Below are 15,637 nucleotides of genomic sequence, written 5' to 3' on the forward strand. Positions count from 1 at the left end.
ACAGGACCCGGACTGGGCCACCTTCTCCAATGTCCCCTCCTTCCTCTTCTTCTTGTCCTTCTCAAGCTTCCTTTATATCCCTGGAGAAACAGACACAGTCTCCTGAGGCTCCAGGAGTGTGGCTAGAAAAGAATCTCCTCGAACAGATGTCGAAACGGAGGCCCACAGAAGAGAAGAAGTGCGCTCAAGGTCAAACAGTGGTTAGAGGCAGAGTCAGGGTTGGAAGTCTCATCTCCCAGTGCCCAGAACTGTCTTCCTCACTCCTGCGTACCCGTGAGGTCCCTCTCCCCAGGTCTGGATCTCCCCAGCTCTCTTCCTTCCCCCATGCTAGGTTCTGCCTCCTCCATTCTCAACTTGGGAGCAGGCTACAATCTACCCCTTTGGAGAAATTCCAGTTGGACTTTGCTCTGTGCCGTGGGTGAGAAGGGCTTAAAACGCTTAAGAATTATCCTCTGTGGAAAGGCCAATGGGCCTGGCATCCAAGCATTCCCAGGCCCAGGGCCCTGCTGGTACCAGCCTCTGCTCCACGGCACACCCTGAGGCTCCGCTGCTCTGCCCAGCCGAGGCCCCATCACCCCAGGTGTTCCTAGGTGTACTCTCAGGTACAGTCAATGCTCAACAGATTCATCGCCTGGGGTTCCAGGAGGAACACAGTTGGCCCGACACCACTGGTGGAGAGTAGCTCTCCAATTGGCCTGCACATGCCTTACCTATCCTGAGCCATCGGGCCTGGCCCCCTCATGTGAACCCCTCACCATGCTAGTCTGGGGACAGCTCTCCAGTCCCAGTGTCCAGCTCCGTCCATGTGAGTTGCCTCCTCGGTCCCACCTAAGTCTCAAGCCGGAAAAACCTGCCCTGCTTCCTTTACACAAATGGTTCCATTGTGCATACCATGCCTTTATAGAACAACTGCCTACCCTAGGAATCACCCCTCTACCCTGCCCTTTCCATTCCCACTCCCGGAAAGCTTCCCAGTCTAATCATAGTACCAAACGCCAATACAATGCTTAGTATGTGTCAGACGTGTGTGTGTGTGTGTGTGTGTGTGTGTGTGTGTGTGTGTGTGTATCTCATATCAACACTATGAAGTGGGAACTATTATGATCTCCATTTTACAGGGGCACAGAGAGGGTAAATAAATTGCCCAAGGGTCACACAGCCAGTAAGCAGCAAAGCCAGGAACTGAACTTAGGGAGTCAAATTACATAGCACATACTTAGATTCTACTTAGATGATTCTCATCAGGCTACCAGGCAAACAGCTGCTTGTAGCTTGTTCTGCTCCTTATCTGTATGGAAGGCCCCCATGTACAACTTCGCCAGTTGCACTGGGCATAAAGGAGCTTGGACAAAGGAGCGGAGGCTGGAGTCATCCTGTGCTATGGCAGCCAAGCCGCAGCAATTGTCTGTGTCCACCCGGAGGAAGGGGTCTTTTTCTAATTTGTGTACCAAGCTGAGTATCTTCAGGGATCCTACAGAGGTCACATTTGCTTAGTTGGTACCAAAGTGCCATATGGGCTAAGAGAGGTCTGCCCTGTGTATGTCAGTCCTGGTTCCCCAACGAGACTTGGAATTCTCTAAAAGCAGGCTGTGCCTTAACCACTCAAGCTGTGATATTTTGGAGGACAAAAGCTATCTAGCCTCTACCCTCCAAGTACAGAACCACCTCCGGCCCTCCCCATGCCCCGGCCCTGGTCCCCATCATAAACAGGGTGCTTTGAACATCGGCCAAATATAGTCCCGTATTGCCTAATGACAGGGATACCTTCTGAGAAACGCACCATTAGGTGACTTTGTGTGATCATCACAGAGTGTACGTACACAACCTAGACGGACAGCCTACTACACACCCAGGCTACACGGTACAGCCTGTGGCTCCTGGACTATAAACCTGTACAGCATGTCGCTGTACTGAATACTGTAGGTAACTATAACACAGTGCTAAGTAGTTCTTCATCTAAACATATCTAAACATAGAAAAGGTACAGTAACAATATGGTACCTGTTACCACAAACATACAGTAGACTCATAGGACCACCATCTACATGCGGTCATTGACACGTCGCTACGCAGCACGTGACGGTAGCAATGCCCCTCTCACCTGCAAACTCATTGAAATGGTTGCCGATGTCAAAAGCTTGGTAGTTGTAGCCAGCATATTCATAGTCAATGAACCGCACGTGACCTATGAAACAGAGGACAGTCGATGAGCGTTGGCCCAGGAGATCTGGAAACTGGCCTGGTCAAGCTTCCACTGACCTCTGGGATGCACCCACTGACCAATGCCGGCCTCTGCAGCAATCCTGCCCAACCCCATCGCTGCAGTAGTCTTCTAAGCTACTTCCTTCCATCCTTCTATCTGCCCTTCCCAGCTCCCAGTGTCCCTCTCACACAGCTGGATCTTCAGGCTCTCCTCATCTAAAGACATCTGTCCTCAGCATGGCTAAGGATCAGGAATACAGCTAAGTATTAATATGCCCTGGAGTGATGCTCTCAGCAGCAACATCAGGAGGTATGCTGGTGTCTCTCTCCTCTCTCCTCCCTCCCTCCCTCCCCCCCTCCCCCCAACTCTCCCCTACCCCGCTCCTTCCCTGAAGGCTCGGGCCAGCCACAGTGTTCTCAGAAGTCCAGAACTGTCGGAGTAATGGCTTAAGTGCCCTACTATTGAGGACCTCCGCAAACCATGATTTTGAGTTCTTTCTTGGCATAGATTTTTTTTTTTAAATAGGGTCTTACTCTGTCACCCAGGCTGGAGTGTAGTGGCTCCATCACTGCAACCTCCACCTCCCAGGCTTAAGTGATCCTCCTGTCTCAGCCTCCTGAGCAGATGGGATTATAGGTATGCACCACCATACTGGGCAAAGTTTTGTGTATTTTTTTGGTAGACACGGGGTTTCACCACATTGCCTGGGCTGGTCTTGAATTCCTGGGCTTAAGCAATCCACATGCCTTGGCCTCCCAAACTGTTGGGATTATAGGCATGAGCCACTGTGCCCGGCCCTTGGCACGGATTTTTCAAAGTGGGAAATTTTTATTTGCTTTTCCCCTTCCCTCCTACAAATTAACTTAAGACCTAAATCTGCCAGGTGCAGTGGTGCGTGCCTGTAGTCCCAGCTACTCAGGAGGCTGAGATGGGAGGATCGCTTGAGCCCAGGAGTTCTGGGCTGTAGTGCGCTATGCCGATCGGGTGTCCGCACTAAGTTCAGCATCAGTATGGTGACCTCCCGGGAATGGGGGACCACCAGGTTGCCTAAGGAGGGGTGAACCAGCCCAGGTCTGAAACGGAGCAGGTCAAAACTCCCGTGCTGATCAGTAGTGGGATTGCACCTGTGAATAGCCACTGCACTCCAGCCTGGGCAACATAATGAGACCCCGTTTCTTAAAAAATAAAAATAAAAATAAAGACCCAAATGCAGGTCTCCTTTTGCTTGTCCCAGGGCCAGAGAAGCCATACCTTTGGTGCTGTCATAGATGATGTTCTTGCAGAGCAGGTCATTGTGACAAAACACCACAGGGGACTCCAGCTGGGACAGATGCTCCTTCAGCCAGGCCAGCTCCCGTTCCAACACCTCCACCTTAGGGACCTCTGCAGAAAGGCTGGGCAGTGGCAAAAAAAAGGGAGCCAGTGAAGGGAGGGCGGATAGACAGGGAGGTGCTTGGCCTCAAGAGCCCTGAGTGCGAGCCTCATCACTCCCTCCGTCTTACTGCAGGGGACCCTGGGAAAACGGCCGGTCTCTCAGACCTTCGCTTTTATCAACTGTAAAATGGCACTGAGGCTTCCCGTCCATCTGACTTCTCTGGTTACACTAGGAAGCTGATTAAGACATGGGCATCAAAGCATGAGGCAGGGCATAAAAGTCGCTGGCTGAGGGCGTCCCTGCTACTTTGTGAAAGGGACAGGAGGGTAAGGAAGGAGACACAGGGAAAGGGCAGGGCCAGTGTCCAGACTCAGGGATTCCAGAATAAGAGAGAGCAAGGGCAACGGGAGCAGTGGGGAGGGATGCAAAACAGACCCGCTCTTAGGATGCTGGGAAAACTCGCCAGGAGGAGGTGCCGCTGCCTGTCGAGACTCTCCCACAAGCTCCTCCCTGGGAGGAAGAGCAGGGCCCTGGCAGGGAGCTGGAGCAATGGAGCTCTGTTGAGGAGGCAGAAGTATGTCCTGGTGTGCCCCCGCTCACCCCAGCAGCTCACCGTGTCACAGGTAGAAGGGACCAGAGAGATGGGCTGCTCTAACCCTCTCTTCTCTTTTTTCTTTTTAATTAAAATCTTCTTAATCCTAGGACTTTTTGGTCTAACCTGTCATCTCACAAACTGACCATCGGCTCATATGACAAAGCGAACGGAGAACTATTTTTTTTTTTTTGAGACAGAGTCTCGTTCTGTTACCCAGGCTGGAGTGCAGTGGCGTGGTCTCGGCTCACTGCACCGCCTCCCGAATTCAAGCAATTCTCTGCCTCAGCCTCCCAAGTAGCTGAGATTACGGGCGCCCGCCACCATGCCCGGCTAATTTTTGTATTTTTAGTAAGGATGGGCTTTCACCATCTTGGCCAGGCTGATCTTGAACTCCTGACCTCGTGATCCACCTGCCTCGGCCTCCCAAAGTGTTGGGATTACAGGCGTGAGCCACCGTGCCCGGCCACAAAGAGCTTCTTTAGTTCACTCCTATACTGTTAAAGGAATGCTAACGCCTTCAATGAGAGCATGCTTGCCTTGTGGGCTCCCCAGTGACTCATCCCTTCTACCTTGAGTTATGAGTACGTGTTCCCTGGTCCCAGACCCCTGCCAGACCATGCACAGGCAACTTGGCAGCATGAACAAAGATGCATGGGTCCACCTCTCCTTCTGCACCACCCCCATCCCATGCACCCAGCAGTCCTTCCTGCTGAAAGAAACACATGTTGGGGAATGAAGAAACCAGCCAATCAATCAAATTAAAGGCCACGTGGAAGTCTGATGAGGATGTGCTGTCCTCGTGTGCTCTGAACTTTTGTCCCCAGGAGGCACACAGGTCTGTGTACACTGAAAAGGCCAAACACTTATCGCAGTCCTTAAAAACCTAGAACCACCAATGGGCAGAGAGGAGGAGGCTGGGCTTTGATCTCCATTCCCGTGTCACCTGTTTGTGTTTCTTGTCCAGGACAACAAGAGCACATAGAGGAGGATAAGAATGAGACTGGCCCTCTCTCACTTTCTCACAGGACAGACCAATTGCTCCCTAACGCAGCCCAGAGGCCAGAACACGAGGAAGAGTATTCAGTGACTGAGGCACCCCTCTGTCCCCACCAGGGAAGGAAGAGAGGACAGGCTCCCTTCCAGGCTTTGAGAAGGTCAAAGCTAAAGAAGATCTGAGGTTGGCCGGGCACGGTGGCTCACACCTGTAATCCTAGCACTCTGGGAGGCTGAGGTGGGCAGATCATGAGGTCAGGAGTTCGAGACCAGCCTGGCCAACATAGTGAAATACCATCCCTAATAAACATACAAAAAAAAAAAATTAGCTGGGCGTGGTGGTGGGCACTTGTAATCCCAGCTACTCGGGTGGCTAAGGCAGGAGAATCTCTTGAACCCGGGAGGTGGAGGTAGTGGTGAGCTGAGAATGTACCACCGCACTCCAGCCTGGGTGACAGTGCGAGACTCTGTCTCAAAAAAAAAAAAAAAAAAAGATCTGAGGTCATCTAGTCCAGCCCCATGGGGAAACTGAGGCTCAAGGAAGGAAAGAGGCTTCCTCCCAGCCTCCAGACATCTCTTGCACTGCTGGGTCCTCTACTTCCTTGTCTAAGGAAAGCAGTCCTTGGCCTGTCCAAGGATTCAAATTGAATAGAGTCTTCTAATTGTGAAGGCTGTGTACTCTCTCTGAAGGCCTGGGTGCCCTTCAGAGGCTCTGCAAAGGCCTCTTTGAGTCCAAGGAGTCCGCTGGGAGGAGTGATATGGGGGAGGCCTCCCCCACGCTTCCTGGAGTTTATCTGTGTCGACAGGTCTGCATAAGATATGTTTCAGTGTTGACTCTCCTTAAGAAGGTACCTTTTAAGATTCCTTTTTTTTTCTTAGACTGACCATCAAGAGAAGAATTGGGAGGGCTCCTTTGATTTGCTCAGGTCCCAAATGGAAAAACATGGCTCTGACATCCAAGATGCCTGCTGCTGTGTCCCTGACCTCAACCTGACCCCCACCCTGCCCACCCCAAGGCCATGAAGATGGTTACTGTGGGAACAGTCCTGGCCTTCCGTCTCCCCAGGGCCTCCCTCACTGCTCCGCTTCCCTCCCCTGAGCACTTGAAACATCGCCAGCTTTGCTACCTTCAGTCCTGCCACCATGGGGCTCTTTCAAGGCTGTGGGATTGGCAGAAGAGTAACCACCACCGCATCCCAGAAACACTGCCCAGGAAAAACTGCTCCTCCTGCTCCTCTGCCCCAGACTCAGCAGGAGGGTGAGGAAGGGGCTGCAGGTCTCTTAGGGAAGACTTGGGGTTCCTCCTGATATTGGGACTGCTGCCTGGCCAGTCCCCACTCCGCTGTCAGGATCTGGGCAGGCAAGAGTACTTTCTCCCCACAAGACTCTTTCTAAGAGTCAAGTCCTCCCAAAGATCTGCTCCAGCCAACCGCATCTACTCGTCACTCATAAGCAAACCCCGCTCCAGCCATCTCCTCCAGTTGGAGTAGCCTCCCTGCTCATTTCTGCCACGCCACCTCTGCCAAGACAACTTCCCCGGGTTCTCCCACCGCCAGCATACATTACACACCCTGGCTTCTTGTGCAGCTGTGCATGGCCGTGCCCTGTATACCCAGATGGCTCTTAAGCTCTTTGAGGGCAGGGCCAATGTCACATTCATTTTTAAATTGTTTTAAATCCCAGTCAATCAATGTCTGTGAAATGAAGGACTGAATAATCCAGGGTTATTAGGCAATGCCTGGAGCTCCAGGTGCTTATCTTGTCTAAATGATTGCTCATCGAGGCTCTGCTTTTGGGCAGTCAGGCAGCTTAGGGCATGGATCATCCCCTAAAGAGGCTCAAAGAAGTTAAGCAACTTGATTTGTTCAAGGTTCAAAGGTGTGACAGGAGCAAAGAGATTGGGCCAGCTCTCCTCCAGGGATTACTCCCTCCCAATAACGTTACCCCTCAAGGTCACACAGTGGCAGCACCGTCAAAGGAAGCTGTAGTATTCAGGACCATGTCTGAGCACCAGAGGCCTGGCTCTAGTTCCCGAACTGCCACTGATCAGCGACCCTGGGCAAGTCCCATCCCCTCCCTGGGCCTCGGTTTTCCATCTGTCAAATAAAAGCTGTGGGCTGAAGGATTGGAAGGACCTGTTCTCTGTGAACTGTTCTAGCCCTGAGGGAAAAGGAAGTCCTTGTCCCAGAGAGAATATCTGACATACAAGGTCTGAACATGGTCAAAGAGAGGGCAGGCCTGGGCCACCATGGACAAACAGTCCCAACACAGAGCCTGGTAAGCATAGCGTGGGAGGATGCGGATACAGTCATGCATGTGGGTGACAGAGACATACTCAAATGGGGATGGAGTTCATTATTATCTTGTCATCTTAGAAGAGGGAAGACACATCCTTCCCCCTAAACCTCTTCTGCACCCTGCTCCCATGAACATTTGGAACACGGGTGATGGCCAATCCCAGCAAGGAGTGTGAAGGAATCAGAGACTCACTCCTGCCTTTTATTTGGAGGATGGAAGGCAAGACACCAGTCTCTCCTCCAGGCCTCCATCTTTTCCTCGGCACTCAGGGTGTGTTGGGGAGTCAGGTGTCTAAAGGTTTACAGGACTCTCAGGTTGCTGGTCCAAGCGCTTAAGGGAAAACTCAGGGAACCCTGTCTTCCCTGGGGAAAGGCAATGTCAGGTTGGGGGTCTACCTCCTTTCTTGGGAAGAGCAGTGAGGGAAGCAGCAAGCTGTCAGTCTGAGCAAGGTGGGGGCACAGTCCCCAAAGGCACATGGGGACAAGAAAGGTCTTAGGAAGTAGCAGGAACCTTGATGTCCCAAGGGCTTGTCAGCTGATGAGTTGAGTTCCTCTGACGCTAAGTTCAGTCCCGCCTCATTCTGAGGGCCCTGCCCTGCTCATGGTTCAGAAGGCAGGGCAGGTGGAAACAGCCCTGGGCTGAGAAACAGAAGCCCTGCCTCTCACAAGCCCTGTAACACTGGACCAAGCTCAGTCTCAGCTTCAGCATCCGCTAAGTAAAATGGGGAAACGTCCCCAACCCTGGTCCCTGCCACAATCAGAGAGTCAAGGAGAAATGAGCACACCGGTATAAAACTGCTCATCTAAGCTCCTGAGATTTAATCAACGGGCCCAACTCTGCTTGGAGACAGAGGCTTAGCAACTAGGACTGAAGGGGAAACTCCCCAGCCCCCTCCCAGGACCTGGGTCCTTAAACCTCCTGGAAGGGTGGGCTGAAACCAAAAGGATGGGGAAGGGGGATCACATTAAGGCAGCCTTGGACCCCCCCAGATCTTTGTACCTGGGGTTGATCTCGTTCTTCACAAGCGTGAAATAATTGTGCATCTTGTGCCAGAGAGTGGGCTTGGGCAGGCTGCCGTTGGCGTGGATAGTATGAATCTTTGCCATTTCTAAGGCGATTAACCTACAGCAGGGAACAAGAAGAGTAGAGCATCAGTGCTGGGACATGCCCTCCCCACTCATCCCCTCCTGGCCCACCACGGCACTAGCCAGAGGGCCAAGGATGGGATCATTGCAAGTCCCTTAGGAGCACAGGTCCCACAGAAGGAAGGTCTCGGCAGAAGGACGGAAAATAAATTAAGACCGTAGCTTGGTAGCAGCTCCCTTTCCAGTGTCAGGCTGGGGCTGCCTCAGGGAGCAGAAGGGTAGAGCAGTGGGCTGTTGGTCACAGGTCAGTGGCCTTGCCTTACCCCAGTGTACCCACGGCTACCCCTGAGAACAGAGGGGCACTTGGGGGATGGGGATGGGGCAGCTTCTCCTCCCCCTGGACTCTGACCCATCCTCTCAGGATACGTGAACATAGATCACTTTGCACCAAGAGATCGGGGGTGGTGATGCCAAGCAGGGAAGAAATGCCTGCCTCTTATCAGCCTGGCCAAGGTGGGGAGGAAAACAGACTGGCTCAGGGCAGCCCCTTCCTCGGCTATGGGGAGTTAATGCTGGCGGCTGAGTGCCAAGGACGCAAAACAAACCAGCGTTCTATTTTCAAGTTCTCCTGTGGACATTATCCAAGGTCTCAGGAGAGGAGTGGGTGGTAGGGAAGGTTGCTGGGAGAAGGTGGGGGTGAGTGGAAGGCTGACCAGTCAGAGAAGGAGGGCCTTGATAAGGACCCCATCGCCAGAGGCCCTGTGTCCCATCTGGGCCCTCCCAGTCCCCTGCCAGTCCTCCCTTCTGCAGCCCCACCCCCCAACCGTCTGCTAAGCCTCCAACAGTCAGCTTCCTTCCAACATACAGCCTCTGCCTGTTGCTCGAAAAACAATCACTGGGAAAGACAACAAAGGCATTGGCTGTTTGAAACCTTGTTACCAAGCTGTTTCACGGACACCCTCTCTCTTGCCAGGCTCTGGGAAGAGACAGGCTATATCCTACTGGGATAACAGAGCAGTTTTGGGGTTCCTCTGGAAGTCCCCAAGGCCCCCACCTCCTAAAGGGTAGAGGAGACAAGGGGCGTGGCAGCAACCACGTGGGTGAGAGAGGAAGGCTGTGCTTTCTTTCAGAGGCCAGAGCCCTGGGGCAGAAGAAGGGAACCCACCAGGGTTTGGGCAAGGCAGGGAAACAGACCTGAGACTCAGGCCTTCCCTTCCCAAAGGAAGATTCGGAACAGAGCATGAACAGAGCGTTTTCTTGAATATCAATAGGGCTGTTGTCTGGAATAGCAATGAAAGTAACCTCAACACTCAGCATTTTCATGCTGCAAAGCCTCAGCAAGCCGAGGCTGGGGGTGGGGTTCAAGGGAACATGTAGAGGGGTGGCTCCTGGAGGCCTTCCCCGAAGACATCCACCTTCACCCAGAGAAATGATGGTCTATCCTGGGAAAATCATCAAGGAAGGGCCTACCTCCTACACCTATCCCAATTTCTGGCTCTCCCCCAGATGCCATATTCTTCTTCTTAGGGAATCTAAATCTAGCTTCAATCTTCTTGACAATGGTAATTGTTTTCATGAGAGGATGAGTGACAGCCTCGGATACATAGAGGCGGAGGGATCCTGGGAGTGGTGAGACCTGCCGATATCCGAGCTTATTTGCACCAGACTGAGGGAGCGCTGGGAGGAGTGCAGTGGCAGAAGTCAGGACAGGGTCCCCTGTACCCTGCTGTGGTTTCACATTTCTAGTCTGGGTACTTTTGGACCTGTTCAGCTAGAACCTGCAAACACCCTTGCATAGGTTTGTATGCCTCACACCCTCAAGATACACACACACACACAGCTACAATACATAACTGAAATATGCCACCCGACCAGCAGCTTAGGAGCACGAGGGTGGAGGGGCTCTCAGATCCTCTTCTTCTGAGTCCCTGCAAGGCATACACAAACAGAGCCACGTGCACTTGGGGTTACGTGGGTGGCAGGTGATGAAGCAAAGAAGCTTCTTACTCTACCCACAGGCATGCTTGTTTCCCCTCAGTAAGTGAGGCCTCCTTCCCTTGGATTAGCCTGGGCAGACGCCAAGGCTCCTAGGCAGGCCCCTGTGCCCCTGTCCCAGTGGCAGGAGTAAACCCCAGCCTGCCTTGGGCCTCACTCAAGTCAGTGCCCTCCATGTGGGTCGTGACATTGGAGGGAGGAAGGAGGACACTGCTTGCCACCTTTGTTCTGGCACAGAGGTGAGGGAGATACTAGGGATCCTTCTTTGGTCCTCCCCCTTTCCAGGCTCTACGGCATCCCCAAGGCTTGAAGGAAAAGTCCAGTTCCTGGGCCCACCACATCCAAGCATTTACTGGGAGGGGTTCCCCAGGAGCCACAGGTTGTTGTGAGCCTTTGAAAGGAGGCCTTGACAGTTCCCCAAACCTGGGTTCCCACCTCGTTAGGGAGCCCGGAAGGAGCTCAGACTGGCAGGAGAGGTAGCATCTCCCTGGGCTGGTAAACCATGCTCACCCTGGATAGGGTCCATTTTCCTTGACAAACTGAGACAGAGGTAGGACGCCCTGAGTGCCCTGGGGATCTGGCTCAGATTTAGTTTCTAAGGCTCTGAGATGTTTCCAGGTCAGACTTGGAATGGGCAGAGGTTTGAGGTACGTTACCAGGAAGCAGACCTCTGCTGCATTTAGGGAACCAGGTCCTCTGGTCCCATCCTCATGACAATTTTTCCTTTCCTCCCCCAGAACCCATCCTTCTAGCAGACACCGCTTAAAATCCATGGAAAGCTATAGCTGTTCTCTGCCGAGCAATGCATATAAACATGCATTTTTTATGTAATTTCAGGGAACTCACAGATCTTACAAGTCTCCACTACGGACCCCACATGCCAAAGATTTCCAAGCCCAAGGCCTGAAGAATAGTAGAGACAGAGGCCCTGGCACGCTCCTCACCTGAAAAGCCGGGGCTCACGGATGTGCTCAGGCCCCAGAGCCACACCCTGCATGTACTCATAGCACAGCCCGTTCTGGAAGGTGCAGTAGAGTTTGGGGGCACAGCCATGTGCTCGCAGCAGCTGGAAGTTTCTGACTTCATTCTCCCGGTCCACCAGCAGCTCCGTCCGCTCCCCATAGACCCGGACCAGCACACAGTCCTGCATGTCCTCCTCCACGTAGCAGGCCACCAGCTTGTTGGTGATGCCATCCGTGAAGCGCTGGCATGGGGAGAGGGCAGTGCGTGGGTGGGGGTGGGACAGGGTCCCTCTGGTCTCTCCCCAGGGCTCTGTAGCTCCTGCAGGAGGTGCTCATTTGAATGCTGAGCACAACCACCCCAAGCCCCCAGTGCTTTAGCCAAGTCACTCATGCTCCACTCTGTCCCCAAACTTTGGGGTCTCCAGTCTCTATAGCGTTCAAGAAAAAAAAAAATGTAGCTTGGGTTCAGCTTCCACACACTCCTGGGTCTGCCTCTAGTGAATGGGATTTGGCAGTGGAGAAATTTCCACACTACTTGGGAGGCAAAGGCCCCCTCCCACTCCTTACCCTCCATCCCAGCACCAAAAGAAACCCCATGGACCAGAATGTGGCAGGGGAGGGCTGGGAGTTGTCCAGAACAGAACATCCTGACCAGCTGCCTCTCACCTTGTGCCAGGCAGTGGGCTCTGCTCTACCTCGTGCCCCATCCAGTGGCAGAGGTACAAGGAGGGCACTAAGGTTGGCACCCATCCCAGGACTTTAGTGGTCAGAGGTCCTGACCGGAAAAGGCAGGAGACAACTGAGCTGTGAGCAAGGTTCTCTGGACAGCAGGGTGATAAGGAGAAAGGAATCATGGATTTATGGGGCACAATGGGACAGAGTTGGGAGGGCCTTAGAGGTCATTTGAACCAATTCTAGGTAGGGAAACTGAGGCAGGAGAGGGGAGGGCAGATGGCATGTTATGTCAGTGCTGGAATTAACCTCAGGCCTGCTTGATGCTTTGACAGTCTTACACCAAACTGGACCTTTTATTTTGAAAATGCTACTCCCTCCCCAGGGCTGGGGGGGTCTGTCAGCCTCCACACTTGGTTTAGAACCTCTCCACAACTTTGCCCCCACCCCACCCAACCCCAGAATGCCCACTGCATGGAGCCGCTGTGAGAGTGGGTTCAGTGGATGGCTCTGTCCACAGATGTGTCCCGGGACCTGTGGCCAGCTGGCACTGGGGAAGATGGCCTGTGTGGGGGGTGCTGGGCCTGAGCCTGCAGCTATGGTGAGGGGCTGGGTGCTAGCTGGAATTCCACAGGGTGGCTCCAGGGACTCATAGAGGCAGCTCAGAGCCTGGAGGATTTGCTCCCACCATGGGGTGGGGCAGAAATGTATGCGTGCGCTGGGGGGGGTCTCTTAGAAGTTCACGCCTCCTCAGGTTTCAGAGCTGGCTGTATACGCGCTTCTGGGCAGCGAGGGGCACCAGCACCCAGCGCCAGGGGGTGCGGCCCGCAAACGACATTGGGCGGGTGGCCACCCGGCGTGCCCAAGAGCCCCACGAGGAGGGGGGCGTGTGCAGGGCCGAGGGAGGTGTGAGCCTAGTTTTGCTTAGGGACGAAACAGATCCATACACAAACCACGTTCCAAACCTTTCTTGCGCAGCAGCCGTGCACCCCTGGGACCGACACCCCGGAAGGATGGGAGGACTGGGTCCCCGCATCCTCGTGGCAGCCCCGGCAGGGCCCCATCCTCGGCCCCGAGCCCACTCCACTACCTTGGTCCGAACTTGCTCGGGCTTCCAATGCGGCCGCAGCTCCTGGATGAGGCGCAGGGCCCCGGGAAGGATGTCGTCCGGGTCCACGGAAATGCCGAAGTACGCGACGGCGGCGGCCCTCGGGGGGCCCGGCGGCTCCCGGCCGCCGGCGCTGGCCGCCGCCTTCTCCTCCATGCCCCATGAGCACTGCGGGCAAGGCGTGTGCCTCCTCAGGTGAAAGGACGCGCGCGGCGGAGGGGCCGAAGGGGGCACAGCCATTCCCAGCAGCCCCACCCCCTCGGAGCCGCGGCCGACGCTAGCCCCGGCGGGGGGGCCCGGCGAGGGAGTGGGAGGGGTAGAGGAGGGGCCAGGGGAAGTCCATGACTCAGGCGCGAGCTGCCCGCTTCGATCGCCCGCTCGCGGCCCGCCGCCCACCGCCGACCCCGGAGCGCCGCGGCCCGCCGCGATTGTGACATCACGGGCGGCGGCCCGCGGGAACGCCCCCGGCCCGCCCCTGCCCCGGCCCGCGGGCCGCTGGGGAGCGCAGCCAGCCAACGCCGGCAGCTGCGGCCGCCGCTACCTGGAGCGCGGGGTGGGGGCGGGGGCGACGCCCCCCGACGCCCCCTAGGGGGCCCCGGTGACGCCGGGGGTGGGGCCACCGCTGGCTCCGCCCCGCCCGGGTCCCCTCCGAGGCTCGCTTCCCGGCCTCCGAGGCAGGGAGACTCCTGCTCTCTCCCGGTAGCCTGGGGGAGGAGGCTGGGGAGGGCTCGTTCTGCGCCCCCACCTCATCCTGGAATGGAGAGACCCGCTGCTCCCGCGACGTCAGCTTGGGCTCGCCCCTCTGTGCCCCTGCTCCCTGCCCCCACCCTGTCCCCGGACCCCAGGAAATGACTCTGCAGGGGCGACCCCTGCTGCATCTCAAAGGTGCTTCCCTGCAGAGAGCCCCCACAGGCAACCTCCCACCCCCGACAGAAACACACTCCGTGGAGAGGGGACATTGGGTGATGGCGTTGGGATGTGTGCCAGTCCAGCAGACTGTGCTGTCCCCTGGCAGGCCACTGAGCAGCCAGGACGTTGGAGTGTTTGGGCACATCCGGGGCAGGAGTTGGGGCAAGACTGAGTTAAAGCCTCCCTCCCATCCTGAGCGTGTGAATGGGGCTGGGTAGTTAGGCCAGTGGGTATCCCTGAGCCCAGTGCTTTGCTGGGCATTCGGGGTGTGAAGTGGACAGACCCTGCCCACGTCCTGGGAGGAGAACTAAAGGCCTGGCGCAGCTACAAGGCCAAAGCAAGGCGTGGTGTTGGGTGGGGGTGGGAAGGAAGGGGAAGGGGTGACAAGGTGTCCGGGGAAGGGTTGCTGTGGGGAGGAGGCTGGAGAGAGGCCAGGCCGGCTCCAAGTCTCTCTACTAGCCAGACTCTCCTTTGGTCATTCTCTGCCACCTCCTGAGCAGGGCTCTGTTGGCTGCCGGCCCTATTTGCTATAGTGAGGCCTCAGGGATCTCACTAGTCACCATCCCTCACTGCCCCACCCAGAAAAGCACCTTCAGAAAAGGGGCCCTTTGCTATTTCCCCAGTTACCTCTTTGGTCTATCCCGGCACCTCTCAGCCACAAGGCTCCTATGCTTACTGCTGTCCAGAATCCAGCTCTGCCTAGCACAACTTCTGCAATGATAGAAATGTTCTGTATCTGTGCTGTCCAGTGCAGTGACCACTAGCCGCATTGATTTTATTCGATTTTAATTATTTTTAATTTTAGTGTAAATAGCCACATGCGACTGCCATATTGGACAGTGAAGGAGATATGGGGTCGTGCCTGCCTTCTGAAGGTCATGGAGCCCCGGGATGGAGCTAGAAAAGACCCTGGCCTCCAACATTTCCTTTGCAGTGAGAAAGCACAGCTACACAGGGCAAGAGAACATGGAGAATCAGTGGGAGTCCAGAGTCCTGACGCCCAGGGGTCGTTGGCTCTGCACAGGGACTCTTGCAGGGACTCTAGAGGTACTGAGGGCCTGGTTGGGCCATTCAGTGCCTCACGATTTTCTGTCAAAAGAGAGGTGAGCAACTGTGGTGAAGAGAGATGCCTTCCGTGGCTCCAGGTGGATGCTGATTTCTCATTTGCCGAGTTACACATGCCCCCAGACAGCCCAGTAATAAGGGTGAGAGAAGAGACTTCGGCCTGAGGAGTCTGGGTGGATGGGATGGAGGATGGCAGAGTGTGTGTGCGCCTGTGTGCTTGTGCACGTGGTCCTGAACCAGGGTGTGTGAAGCACTGTACTTGTGACAGTACCCACTGCTTGTGATAAAGTGGAAAGCCCCCAGGACCCGGTTCAGACGGACTGAGTTCCAGTCTTGATTCTTCACTATCTTTCAGTATTCTTCACTACTTGATTCTT

General features: G+C 55.0%; 1 protein-coding gene across 3 annotated transcripts in view; it reads right to left on the reverse strand.

Annotated features, from left to right (window-relative positions):
* The window catches only part of ETNK2 (ethanolamine kinase 2), a 20,751-nt gene extending 6,889 nt beyond the window's left edge, over positions 1 to 13,862 (reverse strand). For all 3 annotated transcript variants that reach the window (XM_017525378.2, XM_017525376.2, XM_017525377.2), the window contains exons 1-5: positions 13,269 to 13,862; positions 11,489 to 11,748; positions 8,464 to 8,586; positions 3,455 to 3,597; positions 2,102 to 2,185 (exon numbers count right to left, since the gene is read on the reverse strand). In XM_017525378.2, the coding sequence (XP_017380867.1) occupies positions 2,102 to 2,185; positions 3,455 to 3,597; positions 8,464 to 8,586; positions 11,489 to 11,748; positions 13,269 to 13,526 (868 nt within the window). In that variant the 5' untranslated portion in view covers positions 13,527 to 13,862. The remainder of the gene's footprint in view (positions 1 to 2,101; positions 2,186 to 3,454; positions 3,598 to 8,463; positions 8,587 to 11,488; positions 11,749 to 13,268) is intronic.
* Between the last annotated feature and the right edge of the window lie 1,775 nt (positions 13,863 to 15,637).

The sequence above is a fragment of the Cebus imitator genome, unplaced genomic scaffold, assembly GCF_001604975.1.
Source record: "Cebus imitator isolate Cc_AM_T3 unplaced genomic scaffold, Cebus_imitator-1.0 Scaffold38, whole genome shotgun sequence".
Lineage (NCBI taxonomy): Eukaryota > Metazoa > Chordata > Mammalia > Primates > Cebidae > Cebus > Cebus imitator.